General features: G+C 41.4%; 1 protein-coding gene across 1 annotated transcript in view; it reads left to right on the top strand.

The window, feature by feature from the left end:
• LOC147233345 (gamma-aminobutyric acid receptor subunit gamma-3-like) overlaps window positions 1-21,115 on the top strand; it is a 109,639-nt gene that overhangs the window by 67,937 nt on the left and 20,587 nt on the right. The window contains exons 4-7 of the mRNA XM_086148045.1: window positions 3,854-3,945; window positions 4,344-4,475; window positions 8,610-8,692; window positions 13,288-13,425. Coding sequence (XP_086004171.1) covers window positions 3,854-3,945; window positions 4,344-4,475; window positions 8,610-8,692; window positions 13,288-13,425 — 445 coding nt within the window. The remainder of the gene's footprint in view (window positions 1-3,853; window positions 3,946-4,343; window positions 4,476-8,609; window positions 8,693-13,287; window positions 13,426-21,115) is intronic.

The raw sequence follows: 21,115 nt of genomic DNA, 5'->3' as shown, positions 1-21,115 counted from the left end.
GAGGAAACCCAGCGTTTGGTGATGCCCATGGGTTCCAGACTTCTGGCAGTCACTGCCTGCTAAGGATTCTCAACAAAATATTGACAAAAAAGGAAAACATTTTATTTATGCTTATGTTTATTTGTGTAATTAATTTTGGGCCCCTGAAATGAGGACCGTTTGTATAAAAATAGCTACAATTCCTAGATCTTTAATCATATATTTTTGTTTAACTCCTTGAATCAAACCTTAAAGTCTGCACTTCAATTCTGTTGTGGTTGTTTCATTTCAAATCCAATGTGGTGGCATGCAGAGCCCAAATCAGAAAGATTGTCAAAATTTTTTGGGGCCTAACTGTAGATGAATATCTATTGAAAAAAAGAATGGTGTTTATGTTGAAGTTTATTGGCAATGTAACAATATACTGTATTTGCAAAGTTGTCAAATCTTGTTGTCGCAATTGGACTCATTTTCTGTCCATGAAAATTTGAAAATTGTGGGGATTTTTCGAATATATATATATACACATATATTTATAAAACTGCTAGTATGGTATGTTTGTTCCCCAGAACGACCCCATTCAATCCAGTTGCTGCACAACTCAATCATTAACATAACTAACCTGTTGAGCTTTTGACCGTGGTCAACCCAAACCCAGCAGTTGTACATCCAAAAATCCCCACGGTCTATCAGGACTGAAGAAGCCTCTCGAATGAGAAGTGAAAGGAATTCAAGTATAGATGATAAGTCCATACGCCTCGATAACTTTACAACGATTTACCAGGACCTAGATGACCGAGAACCTTTGCAGGGGTTCCAAACCTTGTCCTTCATTAATTATGTATTTTAGTTGTTTTTACAGTAGAATAGTAATATACACTTTGTTGTTTAAATAAAGAGATGGGTTATTTTGTGTATTTTACATTTGAAATATGTTACATGAAGATGCACTCCATGCCCAAAGGAGTCAAAAATCATAACTCTAAATAGTGAATCGTCGGTGTTGGTGATTTAGTGAAAGATACCATTGTTGGAATAAAATCAAGCAATAGGCAATGAGAAAATCCCTGGAAGGATACAAATGGCCCAAGGATCTCCTTGGGTTCATTTGTTTGTTAACCATTCACCAGCGGCAAGAGAAGGCAATGTTTTGAAGGACACTGAAGTGCAAGCGAGAAAACTTATCCGTGGATGAAACGGTGTAAACCCATGACCCCGACTTAATTTCTAGGTGAAAAAGAAAGGAAATGAAAGGATGTTATGAGTGTCCTATCTTCTAAACTTCTTTGTTATACAAGTGCTACACACTCAAATATTCCCACAAATCTGTGTTTTGACATTAACATAAATATTAATAACAACAGCCTCTCTGACATTTAGCGCTCAAGGACAAATACATTCTTATAATTTAGCATCTTCAATATGATGCATTTTGATCCCCTTTGTCATGTTTTGTTTTGACCTATGATTCAAGGAGGAGCAGCACTACTTCCTTATTAATAAGGTCACTCTTTCAACAACTTTACGAAGATCTGCTGTGCCTTCCTTACCTGTTGATAGCTCCATTGCAACTCTCTATGATACTAATGACATCCTTCCTCCTTTATAATTGGTATAGCAAGCTCTTGTAAGGCTTATAATGAGGTGTATAAGACAGAATTGTATAACCTGCCTTTTAGCTTTCTCATAATCTTTATATTTAACTTAGAAGCAATTTTAGATTTTGTTTTCAACTTTTGGGGTTTTGTGTTGTCAGGATCACACTTGCATCACTGACCTTTTTATCCCCCGTAAGCGGTGGCCCACACTGAGAACGTTGGGCAGGGCTCCTCTTGCTGTTCCGTCCTCATGGATTTTGTCGGAAGGTGGTCTGACATTTGCATTTGGGACCACATCTGCATTGCCCTACCTGAGATTCTCAGAAACTCAAAAACTCAAACCAAACTTATTTACAAAAAAGGAGGAAATAAATCTATATTTACTCTCTCTCTCTCTCTCTCTCTCTCTCTCTCTCTCTCTCTCCCTCTCTCTCCCTCTGTCATTTTGACATATATAATGTGAGAGAGAAAGACTGCAAGAGAGAGATATAAATATATATATATTTTTTTTTGTACACGTTAATTTCTCATTTTAAAAAAGCCCACCACTCACCCAATGACCCAATGGGATAGGCTTCAGAAGAAACCCTGAGTGCACGATATGCAATATGAATGAATGGATGAGTAGCTGTTGCATGTAGTGAAATGCCCACATTCCTGCTTTACTGCCTGGATGTCAATCTTCTTTAAATTTGTCTGTATGCAGGTGCAAAGCTAAAGAAACAAATAATGATTGGTCTTTGTTTATGTAAAGGCTCGGCCTCTGCACGCATCCCCACCCTCTCAGCCTTCCACCATGTTTGACAGGGTGGCAGTTCAGCAACTTATTTATTTATTTATTTATTTATTTATTTATTTATTTATCATTTTTGTTTAGTTTGTTTAAATTCAATTGGATGTTTTCCTCTCTGTTGTCATAGATGTCACACTTATTTGCGCAGTAAATTAGAAATGGCAACCCAGCCTGAAGACTGGTTTGCTCTTTCACTTTACTGATACAGCAGCAGCAGCAGGGTGTGTGTGTGTGTGTGTGTGTGTGTGTGTGTGTGTGTGTGTGAGAGTGTGCGCATGCGTGTTCGTGCATGCATGAGGGCACACTGCGATCCAGCTCCAAGCCACAGCTGTGGAGTCTGCTGTAAGCAGAGCCCAGAGACTCCCTAAAGTCAAGGCAAATGTTATTCGGTTAAAGACAGACAGAAGTGATGACTGACTCTCTCTGTCATCTATATTTTGCCCAGTTATATTTTTTGTGCCATTATTTGGATGCCACCACTTCAGGGAAATTGCGCAGTCATGGTCAATTTGACAGTTGTGGCCAACTCTGTGTGACATATTCACACTCTCACGGTCCCTTTACATTAGAAAATACATAATGTTTGCCGCTTGAAAATGTCCGATGCAGGCCTTCGGGCTGCAGTAACACCTGCTTTCGGTGTTTTCGTGTCCACAGCACATTGTGAACTTGTAGAAAGAAAGAAAAAAATATTTTCCTCCGTCAAGTGTCTCATGCCAATGAATGCATTTATTTATGTTTTATTCAATCACTCATTCATTTATTGTCTAAACCCCTTATTCTGGAGCACTGGTTTGCTGTCGTTGGGTAAAAGGCAGGGATTCAGTTAGTTATTTATGTATGTATGTATATATGTGCATACATTCATTCATTCATTCATTCATTTGTTATCAATACCGCCAATCCTGCATACTAGGTAGGAGACTACAGCCACGAACACAGGGCCAAATATAGAATTGTCTCATTCACACGTAATGTAGAGACAACCATTCACCCTGTCACTGCATCTTGGCGATTTAGCATTTCCAATGAACCTCCAGCATGTTTTTGGACTATGGGAGGAACCCCATGCAGAGAATACAGAAACTCCTCCCTAGGGACAGCCAGGGACTTTCTCACTGCCAGGCGGAACCACTCTACTTATTACTTATGATATTTATTTATGTATTTAATTATGAATCGCTCAGGGTTAAATGAGGGGGGTCACCTCTGTGATGAGGGAACCTTGCTGAAGCAAACACTTTATAAGACTTAATTTTCATATCGAAAGTCTGACGTGTATCGGAGAAGCTGCAGAGGATGCTTCGCTGTTTCCCCTCCATGTGCTGATGCGTTTCCGCACAAATAGACACCCTGTTGACTCCCACAGATGAATCAGACTGACTCTTTGCCGCACATGTCTCCCTCTGCTTTGACACCACTTTCAGAAGGGTTTTTGGGATCAGTATATTGACTTTGCCTTTTTTTTTTTCTTTTTCTTCAGGAGTACCAGATCGATATTATCTTCGCCCAGACCTGGGTCGACACCCGGCTGCGTTACAACAGCAGCAGCATGCGCATTCTAACTCTTAACAGGTATTTATTGTTTGGACCACCAACACTACTCCAATATCCCTTAAATCCCAAACATGTTCACTTTAAGCTTGTGGAAGCATGGATTCATATCTACTTGTATTAATGAGTGTCTGTTTTTTTTTTATCTGACTGCAAAAGATATTGGTGTTCATTCCACTGGAGCAGTAACATTCTCACAATGCAAATATCTCATTTGAATATAACCTTTCTGTATTTGGAGGAGGCATCTAATTAATGGGACAAACTGATAGATATGCTTTGCTTCCCGTGCATCTCCTGCATATATTATTGTGCTCTTATTCGGGCATGGAGCTGCCTCACAGGAAATCTGAGGAAAGTCCAAGCGCCATCGTTTCACAGCCGCTGGCCTCTTCTCTTTTGCTCCCTCGCTCCTCCAGCAATATGGTCGGCTTGATCTGGCTGCCCGACACCATTTTCAGGAATTCCAAGAATGCCGACTCTCATTGGATCACCACTCCTAATCAGCTCCTCCGGATCTGGAACAACGGAAAGATTCTGTACACGTTGAGGTAAACACCTACACTACGATGAAGGAATCACAAATGGGCGTAATGTCAAACAAAACAAAACATAATAATATATGCCAATCAAGTCGATATGATAATATATGCCAACCTTGCCAGGTATTTTAGCTGATTAACAAATTCAAGGAACATAAACCTACGAACAAGAGGAAAATACATACTGTATGTTTCTCCTACACTTTCTCCAAAGCAAAGATTAATATCTGTCAGTATAGATGAACAGCAGCCTATGGTCAGTTAAATACTGTTTTCCACTAACACCATACCTTACCAAGCAGATACTAAGCTTGTTTTGAAAAAGTAAATCCCTACCACTGTACGACCAACACGACCATAACAAAACAAGCAGGCTAATGTCCACTACCTTTGTGGTCCTTTGATTTGTTTAATATGAGACTTATAGAGCCTGTATTAATTATTATTATCATTATTATTATCATTATTTTATGATTATTATTATTAGTAGTAGTAGTAGTAGTAGTAGTCGTCCTCTATTGTAAGTCGCTTTGGATAAAAGCGTCTGCCAAATGCAATGTAATGTAATGTAATGTAATGTAGTAGTAGTAGTAGTAGTAGTACTTTTTTTTTCCATTTTGGGGGCAGACAGAGATACATCGCAGGTAATGAAACAACTGTATTCATGCATTTATAGAATAGAATTGAATAGAATAGAACTTTATGAATCTTGAAGGAAATTCTTCTGTATTGATTTGGCTCTGGTAGAACTTCAGTCTGGCTGGCAAGGGATGAGAGGTGTTGTCCCTGATACAGAGCAGCTTCTTCAGCATCCTCCTCTCAGACACCTCCACTAACAAGTCCAGTTCAACTCTCAGGAGGGAGCCAGCCCTCCTGAGGAGCTTATTAAGTCTGTTAGCGTCGGCTGCTTTCGGCCTACTGCCCCAGCACACTACAGCATAGAAGATGAAGCTGAGCATTACTGTGTGATAAAACATCTGTAACATGGCTTTGCAGGCATTGAAAGACCTGACTCTCCTGAGGAAGAACAGGCAGCTCTGACCTTTCTTGTATATGGCATCTGTGTTTTTAGTCTAGTCAAGGTTATTGTCCATATGGGCGCCAAGGTACTTGTCCACCAGTTTCCTGAAGTCCACAACCAATTCCTTTGCCTTTGTTACAATGAGTCGCAGGTGGTTTAGTCCACACCACTCCACAAACCTGTCCACCACACTCCGGTACTCAGCCTCTTGGCCTCTGCTGATACAACCCATGATGGCAGTTGTCCAAGAACTTCTGCAGGTGACAGGACTGTGCGCAGAAGCTGAAGTCAGAGGTGTAGAGTGTGAACAGGAAGGGAGCCAGGTCCGTCCCCTGTGGTGCCCCAGTGCTGCTCATGATCGTGTCAGACACGGTCTTCTACAACCCCACATATTGTGTGCAGCCTGTGAGGTAGTCAGTAATCCAGGCCGCTAGTGGAGCATCCAGCTGCATGTCCAGTTGCTTACTCCTGAGTGAGTACGGCCGAATGGTGTTAAAAGCACTGGAAAATTCAAAGAACATGACTCTCACAGTGCTGCCTGCCTCCTCAAGATAAGTGTAAGCCCTATGGAGCAGGAAGATAATGGCATCTTCCACTCCAATATGGGGCTGGTATGCAAACTGCAGGGGGTTCGATGCTTCAGCAAGGAGCATCAACAACAGAGCAAAGGTGCCTCAGGATGAGCCTCTCCAGTGACTTCATGGCGTGGGATGTCAAGGCCAACGGTCTTTATTCATTTTGTGTGTTAGGGTGTCCTTATTTGGCACAGGGACCAAGCATGATGTTTTCCACAAACAAGGGGCAACCATCATGCTCAGGCTCAGGTCAAATACATGCTGAAAAACACCACACAGCTGAGTGGCACATCTTTTGGGCACTCTAGGGATGAGGCCGTCAGGGCCTGCAGCATTTCCCAGCTGAAGATGACTGAACTCTCTTCTCACATGGTCCACAGTGGTGACGAGGGGGGCCAGCGAGTCGTCAGAGAGCCCCAATGGGGAAGGGTTCAGGGCTGAGGTGAATAGACAAGAGCAGGGAGGGTCGTTGAGGAGAGATGGTGTGAAGATGGTGCGGCTGGAAGGTAGACGGGGAGGGGAGGTAAGGTGAATGGTAGTGGGGGGTAGAGGGGCAATCGAGGTTTTAGGAAGAGTGAAGGAAGGGGGATGGACAGAGGGGGTCGAGGTGAGCGTACAGGGGGAAGGGAGTCATAAGAGTAGCCGGGCTTAGGCCCTATTATCAAACCTGTCAAAGAAAATGTTCAATTCATTGGCTTCCTGTAAGTCTGTATGGAGCTGTATGCTTCCTTAATGTTAGCATACAGCTGATCCTGGGTTTCATCCTCTCTTGCCTTACAGTCTACAAACTGTTTAAAAGTTCGAAGGGTAGTTTTAAGGGTGGCATGGTTGAAGTCCCTTGTGTCTGCTACAAAGCCATTGGGTGCAGAGTCTGTAGTCTCACAGTCACAGCGCTGATGATGTCAGCAGCTCACGGCGCGTCTGCCATGGGAGGAATGTAAACAACAATAACAATGGCCCGGGAAAACTCTCTGGGCAAATAATGTGGACGGAGGTGCCCAGACTTTCTCTCACTGTAATGTGTAGAGGGTTGCACCACTGTTAATGTAAACAGCGACTCCACCTCCCTTTTTCTTGCCGCTGTCCCGGCAACTCCTGTCCCCTCGCATCAATTTAAAGCTAAACTCCCAGTCGAATCCATAATTGTCGCGCAGCCATGTCTCAGTGAAACACATGATCAAGCTCTCACAGAAAACCCCCTCACTCCTTGTGAGTGCTGTTAACTTGTCCATCTTATTCGCAAAGTTAACGCCGAATATCAATTTCTTTATTCATTATCATCATGATTATTATTACTATTATTATTATTACTGTTTCTTTATATGTTGATTTGTTTTCACAGAGGAGCATCCAATTTTGTGTGTTTGTTTGTTGTTGGACCTCCTATTTCAAATATTTTATGTTGACTGTTTTTCCCAGAGAAAAGTGTTGTGCGCGAGTTGGGCGATGAGTTCTCCTTGATTCTGATATTTGGGTTCTGACTCTATGAAGAATATAGTTCTATTGTTCTTTGCACTGAAAAATGTGGCCTTGAAAAATATGTCAGAACCTTTAAATGTGATATGGGAAGATGTATTTCATCTCTTTCCTTTCCCATTTTCATCTTTTGGAGTGTGTTTCAGACAAGACTTTGGCCAGTGGTCAGCAGTTGTGCTTTTTGGCACAGTTTCAAGTCGGTAACTGTCCGTAACGTTTATACACATAAAAATTTTTCCTCGCAGCCTTGTGATTTGTCATTTTGGTCTTTCTTGTTCGATTGTACAGTAATGATTCCAAAGTCACTCAGCTGCAGTCTGCTATGCATGCATATTGTAGAATATCGAATTTTGTCTCTGCTGTCAGTGGCCTTTGTTACCATGACAACAACACCTTTGACAACAGCTTGCCTTATTACATCAACCATCATCCAGCACATCTGAGTGATGATGCTAATAAACATGCTTGCCCCCTCAAAAGTATGAACAACTAAATTCTTCCTCCCCATCACAGTAAACTTCCTAGAAAAATGTCTTTCAATAGTAATCTATTTTTATTTTTGTCACCACTTTTTAGTTATTCATTTGAAAAGGATCATCCCATTATAAGGGTAGCCAGGGGTGAGTGCTGGTGCTCACATCTTTTGATTTATCAGAGACAATGCTCAGAGGCCCATCCCTACACCTTGCTTTTTACCCAAATTGCAAAAAGTTAATATATTAGATCCCTTTTGTCTCAACCTGGCTGTATAGACCTTTGTTTTTTTTTTAGCCCTGACCTATATAATGCCTAATTTAAACAAACAAAAAAAAAAAGGTATGTCCAACATCGATGATAAAACGGATCTGTCATATGGAGGGATTTCTCACATCAAACAATCCAACCAAGTGTGATGTTGCACCATCTGGTTTGATCTGAACATCAGGCACTGTTGTGCAAAATGTGCATTATGTGATATAAGTGAAGATGAGCACTAGATGTTTGCACCATTTGCTATATGGGGCAGGAAAGGATGAGCACTTGGGCTGTTGAGTTTTCTTTGTCTAAGTTTCTGTCTCTCTTCCTCCTCAGGATGACCATCAACGCAGAATGTCAGCTGCAGCTCCATAATTTCCCAATGGATGAACACTCCTGTCCTCTTGTCTTCTCCAGCTGTGAATATTGGCAACAACACACAGAAAAACTCACTCACACAGGCACACTTCATTTACGGGTTCATCTGTATCAATATAATTTACCGTGTTGAAGGTGAAAGTCTCAAAGCGTTAGCGTTTTTTGAAACGGAGAAGTTACGAAATTTGAACTTTGCCAGTGCAAATGAGGGTTTGTTTTTGTTGCACAGCAAACATGAAAGATTGATAGATTACAGCAAAGCTGTACGCAAACCCACTTCACAGTGTTGTAGTCATTATTGACCGAACCCATATATTGCTTAAATTTGAACATTAGCTGTTTAGACATATTTCCCAGTTGTGCAATCTTGCAAACAATTTTGAATTCTGTTCGAGACATTCTTTTAATGGGCTAATTATCATGTTGATTTTTAGAAATGGGGATATCAATGTCTCGCGTATGTCAAGCTCCAGCAATTGGACAAGGAAGTATAGAATTTAAGGGGATTTGAACACTGTTTTGGGCTTTCTATTACTACAGGTAGTTAACAGAAGATCTCCATAACAACAGGTGGATGATATTTTACCATACCAGGAATTCAACTAGGAAGAAGCAGAGTAGGAAATTGCTCTGAGTCGAAGTGACGACCACAGCTGCAGCATCAGTGGTGCCATTACCAGCAATAATGATCAGGCAGAGGATAGAACTTGGCAAACCAGTATATTTATGCAGGCAGTTAGTCTCCATAATTAAATCAAATTATTTTAGGCAATCATTTTAAGCTGTAGCATGCACCTGCAGACCTTTGTTGATAAATCAGCCCAAACAAATAGTTTTGTAAAATAAGTAAATGAAGGAAATAAAACACAATTTTGAATGCAAGTCAAATATAGTTCTGTAATAGAAATATATCATGCATGGGTATGATTGTTTGGATCCATTTCGATTTTTATTTTGCCATCTTTTTTTTCTTCACAAATCCAAAAATGCATTAATAAAGATGCAAATATTTGGTCACTTTTTAAACAAAATTTTCTGCACAGTAACACACTGAAGTTTGTCATACCCATGAAGCTTAGATAAATATTTGGATTATAATCACATTGGATTATAAACACAATATATTTTTAATGTTCTACTCTCAGTCCGTTATTTGTTTAATCAATCATTTAGACTGTTTTGTTTCTTAGCACTAAAAGATCACTCAACTGATATCGAAGCAGATTGAACTTGTCCCCAGACACATCTTTTTCCATTTATTGCATATCTCATAAAGATACCAAACATGTAGAGCACCAAGAGTCCAATTTAATCCTGATTGGTCTGATTTAAATTTGGCAATAATAGTGAGCGAGTGCAGTTTTTTCATGGGTCTCAGATTTATCCATTGATTTTTTTCAGTGTAATGATAGGATGTAACAGTACTGTAGGCAGTGAAAGAACTATCTAGCACAAATGGGCACCTATTTTGTCTCTCCACTCGGTTAAAGGGTTTTCAGTGATGACCACTTTTTCCTGTTTCAGCCCTCAAATGTAAGGACGGACGATCTCCTGGCCATTAGAGATGGATGAGCTCGGAATGCTCTTCAAAAACACTTAAAGTGACAGAATGCTCTTCAAAAACACTTGAAGCTACATTTTCCTTAAAATATATACATGCATTCATGTATTTATTTAATCAGCATAGGTTCGCCTGGTAATTGAGAATAATATAAATCCGATGTTTCCAAGAATGAACCTGCCATTTTTAGGTTTACTCAAGCAGGAGTGGAGAAGAGGCATCATGATCCAACCTGTGTTAACGTCCTAATCTTGGTGCTTGGTGTCAATGCCCGGCGATTGTTACTCGCTTTCTTAGCGGGAGCCGTAAAACGTTTAGCTGCTCTCCAGACAAAACCAATAAAACCGAGCTCTTCAGAAACCATCTCTGTCACTCTCAGTGCTCGAGCCCCTCATGAGATGCTTGCAGACGCCCCAAGAGAGCGCCTGAAACAGCCGAGTGATGCCTCGCTGGGGTCAGCCCTTGTCTGTTTCTCTTACACACATCGCCGGCCGACAGATTACGCTTTGCGTGGCAGACGGTTTACGAGATGAAGAGTAGGCGAGAGTAGAAGAGGTGACTTATATTCTGCCTTAATCATTGCGCACCAGCCTGCCTGCCGTCAAATGATGCAGCGGCTTGCCCTCTCTTCTCTCCACTACCATTTAATCTTTTATTCTCTGCAACATCCGCTGCGTGCAACCCCCTCCTCCCCCGTAACAAAGTTGGCATGCGTGCTTGTTAATGAATTAGGATGTCATCAGTCAGGGTCTCCCAGGATCATCCGGGATCCTCCAGGAATCTTCTCGTATATACTTTATCAAGTGCCAGAGGGACGAATTCCGTGTCACCTTTTGTATTTAAATATTTAAACAAAAAATACTATTAAAGCCAGGTAAAATATAATTAATTTTTTTTTTCTGATACAAATCAGTTTTAACAATGAGGCAATCCATCCAGCAGGCTGGATACTATCCTTTCATTTCACGATGACATCACCCATCATGTCGGGTCATACGTTCAAGAATGTAATCAATACCTCACAACCAACTCCAACATCTCCAAACCGTCATACAATATCCTGACCCCAAAGGGTGATAAGCGGCTTCAAAGTTTTGAGTCTCAGTTCAATATACATGGGACTTTATCCTGAACCTGTGGTTTGGACATATTCCTCATCGGAAACCTTTGGAAATTAAATTCGAACACAGGCCTTAAAGATGGGTGTCTTTTGAGAGACAGATTAGTGGTCTTGTGTGGTACTTTGATTAAAAGTAATTGGGCAGAGCACCCCTCAAAGTTCTAATCCACTGTAAGGAAACATGTAATAGAATGGTGGCTTTGTTGGATTCCTTCGAAATTCATGAATTTGAAGTACATTTTAATCATTTCTTTTTTTTTAACCTATTATACCATCGCATTAATCTACCATCATTGTAGTTAGTCAGTTAAACTCATAACCTCTGTTTAATATTACATTTTAAGTATGATAGCCTCCATCATCTTCAACAATATCAGTGTGGAAAAGAGGTGAACAAATGCATTCAAGCAGGTTGGTACAGGTGGAGAAATATCTCAGGTGTGATAAAGTATCAGCCAAAATTACAGAAAAGGTGGACACTTTGGTGGTGAGACCAGCCGTGCTGTCTTGGTTAGAGACACTGAGGAGGAGGCGGGAAGCAGAGCTGGAGGTAGCAGAGATGAAAATGTGATGTTTCTCTTTGGGAATATGGAGGACAAATAGGAATGAGGAATCCGTCCATCAGAGGGAAAGCTCATGTTAGATGCTCCGGAGATAAAGTCAGCCTGGAATGGTTTGGACATGGACAGAGGAGGGATGAGGAGGAAAAGAGTTGAAGGATGCCGAGGTTGGAATCGCCAGGTAGTTGGCCTGGAGGAAAACCAGAATGGAGATGAATGGATGTAGCGAAAGGGGATGAATTTTGTTGGTGTGAGAGAAGAGGATACAGAGAGTCGGGATAAATAGAGGAAGATGCTTCGCTGAAGGGAGCCGCCAGAAGGAAAAGAAGAAGATAAAGCCTCCATCATCCTCTGATCTCCATTTTTGTCCTGTACTGTCATTATCTGTCAAATGCACAGAGGTTTGAGATGAATCTTCACTTCTTTCTGACTAATCTCGACCATAGAATATGTTTCTGGCTCCTAATCTGCAAACTAGATCTTCACCACCACCCTGAATCGTGTTATTCGAGTAATCTCAACAGACGTGCAAGCTTCCTTTTTAGCAGCAGGGGTGGCTGCTCAATGTCAAATCTTCAAAATACTATTTTAGAACTCCACAAACGATGCTACAAGGGTGCAGAAACCAGTGGAAAACCATCTTACATCAAGGACTAATAAAGGCCAGGATGTTGGTTTTGTTGGCTGACTCAGAGCAACCCCTCAGATGTTTGTGTTCTGCTGCTACGTTGAAGATGCCCGAAGCTTATATTAGCTTTTCTGCTATTACAATGATTGCTCTTCTTTGTCATAAATGAATGTCCACTAAATGAGGCCATTTACATAATTAGTCTTGTTCTGACTGCAGGGCACTCTCTCATTATGGCTGCCACTCACTTTTTTCCAGTATAAAACTCTTTGACCCCATCAGCTGAGAAATACTTAAGTTTTCAAAGGAGGTAGCATCTGCACAATCAGCAAATACAATATCATACTTTTGCCAAGCAGGCCATTGCCTTTGCAAGCATCACTTGGAAAATGAATATAATGGAATTTTATGGAAGCATGTAGAAGATTCCCTAGGCTATAGTCTTTCCAAAATATCAATTCATAACATTTGTCCTTCTCAATTCTTGAAGCACTTTAATGTTTGACAAGAGTTGGGCGTGTTCCAATCAGTAATAAATGAACCACTAATAAACACAGGATACAAATTAATTTATCTTAACAGCATAGTTGGCCTGCAGTCCACAGGAATTCCCATGCACCGTGTAAATGTGTATAATTCATCCGTACTGAGCTATAAAATATGCATACATAAAAACTGCATTGCAGAATTAATCTTTTCTCAAATTTCCCCTGTTGTGTCACACTAAGCGCTTCCTTCTATGTAATCGACCGTCTGCTGTTTCCTAGATGGCTACCCCCGAGATGAAATTGTGTACAAGTGGAAGCGAAACTCAGTGGAGACCTCGGACCAGAAATACTGGCGGCTTTACCAGTTTGATTTCATGGGGCTCAGAAACACCACGGATGTGCTCGCAACAACAGCAGGTAAGATCCACAAATAAATGGTCAGGGCAGAAGTCAGTGGTACAAGCGGATTCCCATGGGTTACATGCCGTGTTATTATGGGTAAGAATCACAAAAGTGGCATTGATCCCTGTTAAATAAATGGGGACTGGCGCCTTTACCCGCTGGGATTGGGCAAGGCGGGTTCACCCTGGACCGGTTGTAGCCAATCACAGGGCCAAATATAGAGACAAACAAGCATTCACCCTCTCATTCAAATCGGTGCAATTTAGGATGTCCACAAAACTCCTGCATGTTTTTGGACCACGGGGGGGACGAGGGACTTTCCTGCTGTGAGACGGAAGTGCCTATCACCGCGGTACAAGGCTGGATTTAATAAATGATCCTCGATGTAACGTCCACTACACTTTGCAAAGGTTGGGAAGAGTTGTTTGGGTTGGGGTGCTTAGTGAAGAGGAGTTACACATTGGTAAAATAGTAATAGTAAATGGTCTCCACTTATATAGCAGCTTCATCACCTCGCAGTTTCAAAGCGCTTTACATTGTTAAAACATTCACTCATTCACACTCCGATGGCGGCAGAGCTGCCATGCATGGGAACTAACCAGACCGTGGTTAGAAACAAGGACAGGGGGTAATTGAACCACCAACCCTCCGATTGGAGGGTAATCGATGACAGCACGTTTAAGATATAAATATTTTCCCATGCTCCTGTTATGACGATTAGATTACCGAACAAACCGAGTGTTTACGGACGGTCCAGCAATACCGCTTCTAGCCGCCACCTACTACTGAGTTCTTTGAAGTTAAAAAGAAATGTTCTGCACATGCTGGAGACCCGAATACATTTGACAAGTGTTTGTATTCTGGTAAAGGGATACAATAATGTAGTACAAAGGTCCACCTGCAAAGGCATCAATGTTTCACATAGTGGAACTTTTCCGGGCTCAATTATCATGCTATCTTATTGTGATGCCTTACACTTATTTTCCTTTTAATTATTTCAACTGTACCACTGTCCCGCATTCCCGCAGTGTGATCATTGGCCTCTTTGGCATTGAAATGATGGCACACGGTGAGTAATGAGATACAAGTATGTGTTACTGTTTTCAGATTATATGAAAATGCGGCAAATACATAAATTCTCTTGATGTAGCTATTGTTGTATTTCCTGTGAAGACCTTTTATTTTCTCCTCCGCTTCCACGGGTGTCACATTGTACTGAAGATGTGTTCACAATGCGATAATAGCAGAATTGAATCATCGTGATATTGTGATACCATCGTTACCAGGTGGAAAATATGGGGATATAACTGAGTTATGGTGTTACTGGAATCTCTAGATAGCAATGCTTAGCGAACTTTGGGCACAGGAATTACCGCTGATGTGTACATTCCAGATTTGGCATCACAACCGTCACATCTCTCCTCAAGTATTTCCCTCAGGTACAAGGGAGAATACATTTTCCAACTGACATTAATCATATAGATTAAAAATTGAAAGGGAAGTTTAATTATTCACTCTTTTTCCTTTGCTCTTCCCCGTGCTCCCACCACAGCATCTGGCGTCTTGGCCTTTGCTCATTTAATTCAAGTTTCTTGTTTGTGAGTAAGGGCAGCTGTTGGTCCAACAGGTGTGTGTCATTACAGCCCCAACCGGTGTGGGACAGGCGAGATCTTATAGCATTTTAATGGCCGCTCATCACTCCTGCCAGGGAAAAAATGGTAATTGCTTATTAAGCGAAGCATTAAAAATTTGGGAGATAGAGATGGGCGCTGGCACAGTGGTTGTTAACCTCTTTTAACCTTGTTTATGAGTCTGTGCGTAATGTGACCTCATTCAGCTTTTTCAAGGGACGCACCTCTATTCATGAATATTGGAGGGAGAGGCTTTTGGCAAGATAGTTGGATGCATTACCAAGGAGCCAGCTGCATATCATCTAATGATTTCCTATGTTTTATCAGAGTACACAAACGTGACTCATAACCCCTTGGCACTGAAGGAACCTTTTGCAGTTCCTAAAACCTTTCCAGGAACTAGGCAAACTAGGGTGCATGGACCTCAATCCCTAGAACAATTTTAGCTCCTATTTCAAGACAAGATCTTGTTACAGTTCCATTGGAACTCATTTGTTATAATAAAAACAATTTTGATCACAGGTCAGATGTCTTCTTGCTACAAAATGGACAGAACCAGTGAAGAATGGACTGACAAAGAGGTCCAAGCTTCTCTGACCTGCTGCGCCACAGAGGGATTTCCAGGGCTCGCAGCGAAATGATAATCATTTTGGCCAAAATAAGTATGGCACTCGCTAGTGGCAGAATATGTCACACATCGAAGCAGTAGAGCTGTAAAACAAAACTACTGAGACCCATTTGCTAGTCCATGGTTGCTATTTGCAACATGCAGAACAGGAACAATCTACATGTTGTCTATGTTGTGTCCCTCTTCTTTGTGGTTGTTTTTGACCTTAGGTACTTCTGGTGCACCATGCAGATGTTGGTGTCTGTACCGTGGCCCCTCACTAACTATGCCAATGCAAAATTAAAGCATTCCAGGAATAAAATTCAAGCTGTACAACTCTTAGAATGTTTCTATCCAAAGCAGCTATCATTGCATCAATCATGTCCACAACAAAATATGCAAGGAGTCGCTTTTTGTATGTTCTTATGTAACCCGCTCAGGAAGGTGATTGTGCATCCTGTTTGTTTCCAATGAGAAAATCCAACCAGAGCACTGTCGCCCCCCCCCCCCCCCCCCCCAAAAAAAAAGATGACTGATGAGCAGTTTCATCCCTAGACACAATGATGGCATGATAAATTATATGTTTTCCTCATCACTGGCCGCATCGTCAAAACAGAGCCGAACCAATTTTCAACTGAGATGCTCAAAAGCGCTGGCGAACCCAGACATCTACTTCATGCTGTTAAAGAAAATCACCTTTTTTTTCCCCTCATTTATTACCTTGTTTCGTTTTCCTGTTTCGCTCGTTGGTGCTTGTCTCCTCACGCATGATGATTAGATCCCCGGCTAAAAATACCTATCATTAATTTACATCATGACAAACTTCGAAAAAAGAGTGCTGCATTTCTCAACCCCCCTTCTGCCCACCGCTTCCTTGTTTCCTCTCTCCTTTATCCCTCGTGAACACATGAGGCTTGTTTTTTTTTTTTTTTTTTTAATGAGGACAGAGTGGACAGATCCTCGACCACAATGCCACTGGGAATCCCCCCCTCTGCAAGTCCACCGTTCAATTCAGCGGCGTCCTTCTCAGAAGGCCACAGTGTGGAATCCCAAACACTTTGGCGCTTTGTTCTGCCATCGCATTGCAGATTCTCCAAGACGCTCTATTATGTCCTGTTCTGTGGTTGCATCGCAGAAATGCTGATGCTCTTCCTTTTCTCCCTTAACTTGTTGAAATATTTCAAATGCCTTCCCCTTTAAAAAGGCGTCTGTGAAATTGCTGACAATCGCCAGCCGGAGTGCGGTTCTCAATACGGATATTCATTTTGATGATTCTTCCCTGTGTCTCAGAGGCTGTACCTGTTTACCTGTACGTGGCCATGGATCATAATCGCTACTTTTCTTGGAATCGACAGGCTGGGAAAGCGCTAAAAAGCAGGTGCAGGGCAGCCTTTATAACATGTAATTGCTAAATGACTCCCTCGATCAGTAGCTTCTAGTCATAGCCTAGCAACTGTAACTAGGTCGAGCAGGAGGTCTTGCTTAAGATGTCTTATTGTATTGGAGTATTGTGCTCATCCTCTGTAAAGATAATGTTCTTTTAATAGTAATTACAGCTCAAAGCCAAGACTTAAACAATCTGCATTTGGACGTTAACGTACCATGATGCTTTACTGCGCTCTCAAGATATCTGCCTGGTTACCGCTGTCGTGATTCGGCTATTATTCTTGTATTTTCTTCCCTTCCCGTTGTTTTTCTGGGAGCTCTTTCTCCCTTGCCTCTGCCTGGATGTGCCCCTCTGCTCCAACTCTGGCTGCCGGTGTACCTATTACCCGTCATGTCAATCATTGTGTTGTGGCCCCGGATCTCCACAATCGTGGACTGATTTTCGCCTCACTGACTGTGGCAGCCAAGCCCGAGACATGATCTCGATAATGTTTGATCTCGCTTGCTTTTACTCGCCTTTTGTGCGCTCCTTGACCCGCCTTTATGTCCTTGGCTTGGGTTTTCAAATGACACCTCCCATTTTACTTGTTTGTTAAAGTACATTATTGTGGTACTGTTACAGGTGCTGCCAAGATACTATTTTTCATCCAGCCAACTTACTGACTCTACTGTATCGCCCTGGCAACTCACTTATAGATTTACTGACTTCAGCTTTTAGAATTCAGTGAATCCCGAGGGGAAGATGCACAACTCCAACTTTTAACGCATTGCCTGCTCCAACTTCTCTCCAACCAGTACCCTCTACCACTGGAGGTCTACGATACTCTACCGAAACCCTTTCATTTCACAGCCCTCCTGGCATCATAAGACTCAACTGAGCTCAGTTCTGCTAAAATATAAAGTCAAAGCACATATAAGGAAGGATGAATGTTGTGATCACAACATTCCATACTTCCCGAGAAGTTCAAGTGCAGAACTCCAGGATGTCCTGATAGTCCACATGAGTTGAGCATTGAACGGATCTGACAGAAACAAAAAATATAGTGACAGCAACAATGGCACAATAGTGATATCACAGTGTTTAACATAAGCATCAAGTCACTGGAACAAGGTGGAAAGTGAGACTGACTTCCTCCCACAACTCATCTCTATCTGCACACATCGTTTGGCTTCATTTTGAAGGTATTAACATCTTTTAAGACAGACATTCTCTTTTGCGCTCAAATGTCTAGGCACCTCTTTCCAAGACTGGCCATTTGTGTGTCTTTATATGCCTCATATAGATTTCCATTCTTCATGCTTTCATACTTTCATCCTGCATCCATCACTGCACAATTTTTGCACCAGTAAAATGCGGGAATGACACCACTTCTGCCTTTCTGCATGAACTCTCTCACTTCCAGTTTCTGACCAAAAAAGTTCTGCCCGCATAATGTGTCGAGTACAAGCTTAACAAACTCCTCGCTTCCCCAGGAGTATTTACACACTTTTGGCCAGTTTTAGCAGCGCTAGCTATCAGTGAGAGATGTTGTAAGCGAGATGAACGATCGGGAAAACATTAGCTTCGTTAGCAAGCTTGATAGTTACAAATAGTTTTCTAAGTGTGCATAATAAACCGCTGCAAACATGTCAGTTTTTTTTTTTTACATTACATTGGACTGTTGATGCACCATTTTAATGGTATACCTCATATGGCAGAAGCTAGAGTTGTATCTGAGACAGCAATAAGTGTAAGGTTCAGCAAGGTAAAAAGGCAGTAAGAAACCCCAGGTGCATTTTAACAATTCAACCGATCTGCTTTTATCAGCACACCAGTCAGCGTAAAACCGGAATGTGAGACTGCATGTCACTGCTTCCTCCTCACAGAAATACGCTTAATTAATGTGAGTCTACAAAATGGCTCAACAGCTTGAATGTGTCAAGCTGCATTTTTTGAGTGTAGGATACTCCCAATTAAAGAATGGCTTCAGTAAAAGAAACTACTTTTGAATGGTCCATAAAATTTCTACGGTTTAGGTTCAACACAAATGCATTCATATGCTGTTTTTCGTAACCCACTTCAAATTGTGTCAGATCAAGTAGAGCAGGTACATTTTCCTTCACCAAAACTTCTTAATAAAAGCATTTCCGAGAACATTTCATGACGCTTTGCGAATTGAGAGCTCACGCCACGGCATGGGAGACTGTAGACAAGCAGTCAATGTTAATAAGTAGTCTGCAGAAGGCGGTGAAAGGGGGAAGGTTTTTCTCCAAAGACAAAGGAGAAAGTGATCGTTCGCAGCAGTGTAGCATCAAGGCTATTGGGTCACGGAGCTAAGGAGGTGCGCAAAGTGCGGTCACACATTTGTAAGAATATGTGACATCTTCATCCATGAACTGTCAAAGTATCAAATTGATAAAAGTCCACAGTTTAGCTGTATGAGTGAACTCAGAGGAAGGAAACCAAAGGAGAAAATCAAATTGTAATTGGTTTTCTTTTTTTAAATCTAACTTGCAACTGGAAAGATTGGAGTGGCTTTGGGAGGGCACTCCTTTCCTGGGAGTTGGTGCTTAAAATTATACAAAGTACAAGTTTATGGGCCACCTGTGTTGTGATGAAGATTTCCCTTGGGGTCCTCATTGCTGATGAAAAAAGAGGCAGGTATTTTGCAACAGTCTTGGTACCCATAACTCTTTTCATTAGATTTGGTTCTATCTAGCCATCTTTAATAAGCCGACCATGAAAATCAATGAATATCATCTCTACCGTAAGACTAATTAGCTATTCAGTGTAATCTTGTTTCCCTTTTTACACCATACAGTCCAATTTTCCCACTGCTTAAGAATAATTTGATAATCTGATAATCTAATGGATGATCAGATATGCTTTTTCTATTCAACGCTGAAATCTTGATTTACGACCATCCTGCAAAGAAGGCGCCCTCGGAATATTGAGCTATTTTCAGGTAATATTGAATTCATTTGTAAATCCTGTAATCCTGGAATGGGCCGCGTTTCAGGGTCCCTGGAATCAAAGAAACAATGCCCTGATGGATAAAATAATTAACACCGTGATTCGCTTTTCATCTTGAGGAAGTATTTGAAAAAGTGTGTTTGTCAACAGTTGTTTTGTCTGCCTTCTTAAGCGATATCTTATGTAATACCCACCCAGTGATGGAGTGGAAATTTGTCAGGATACAAGCTTGTGCTCTCTCTGTGTATTATCGCTCAGTTTTAACGCACCTGTCAATAAAATCCGACAATACAAGGCACCCTTCTCTAGGTTAGCAGTTACGGAGAAAATGAGAAATAAAGAAAAGCCTCATCACTATTTTCTTCCTTTAACAGCCATTGTACTGTTGTCAAGAGAAGACATTTTTTGGGTTCCATTAAAATTTATCTCATCTGCCATCTCACACACTTTGTCAACCGTCTTCTCCCCTTTGCTCTCCCCACAACTGCCTCTCTCCCTTCCTCTCCTCACTCGCCCCAGCAGCGAATCCAGATTATCTACCAATTGCGTCTCTATTTCCAAACTATCGGAAGAGGAAATGAACATTTTCTGGCAATAATAATAACTCTGTCAAATTTCTGCAATTTTTATCATTTCATCAAAGCGCAGAAATGATGCTAATTAAAGTTACTGAGGTCTTCAGATCTTAGTAGAGCTTCAGATCCTTCTGACAATATCAATGGAAAATGCAGACACCATCGTTTTATTAAAACATGTAGCTGACTGAGGCAACCTATAGCTGAGACATATTCAAGTATATCAAACTAAAGTGAAGATTTACTGCCTTGCAAAGGAATAAAATTATTCAATTGAACTACCCAACTTTTATTTTATTGTACAAGTGACCCCTGTCCTTTAGCTTACATATGAATAATATCTGGGATAAATATGGTCATTCAGACAGAGGTATGTGCATGCAGTAGATTTAAGTCTTAACCAATATATCCAGGAAGAATCCTTACTCTGTGTCCATATGAGCTGGTTTATGAGGGGCATCAGTCTCCTTTCAGCTGGTTCTAGGATGACACCTTGCTTGAGCCAACCCAAGGAGTCGGTGCACTTTGTCTGGGCTTTGACCCTCGAGGGCTC

This window comes from Fistularia commersonii, chromosome 6 (genome assembly GCF_037954325.1).
Source record: "Fistularia commersonii isolate RoL2024-O1a breed Wild chromosome 6, RoL_Fcom_v1.0, whole genome shotgun sequence".
Classification (NCBI taxonomy): Eukaryota; Metazoa; Chordata; class Actinopteri; order Syngnathiformes; family Fistulariidae; genus Fistularia; species Fistularia commersonii.
Note: the sequence above shows the minus strand (reverse complement) of the source record. Positions and strands in the feature narration are given on the sequence as shown.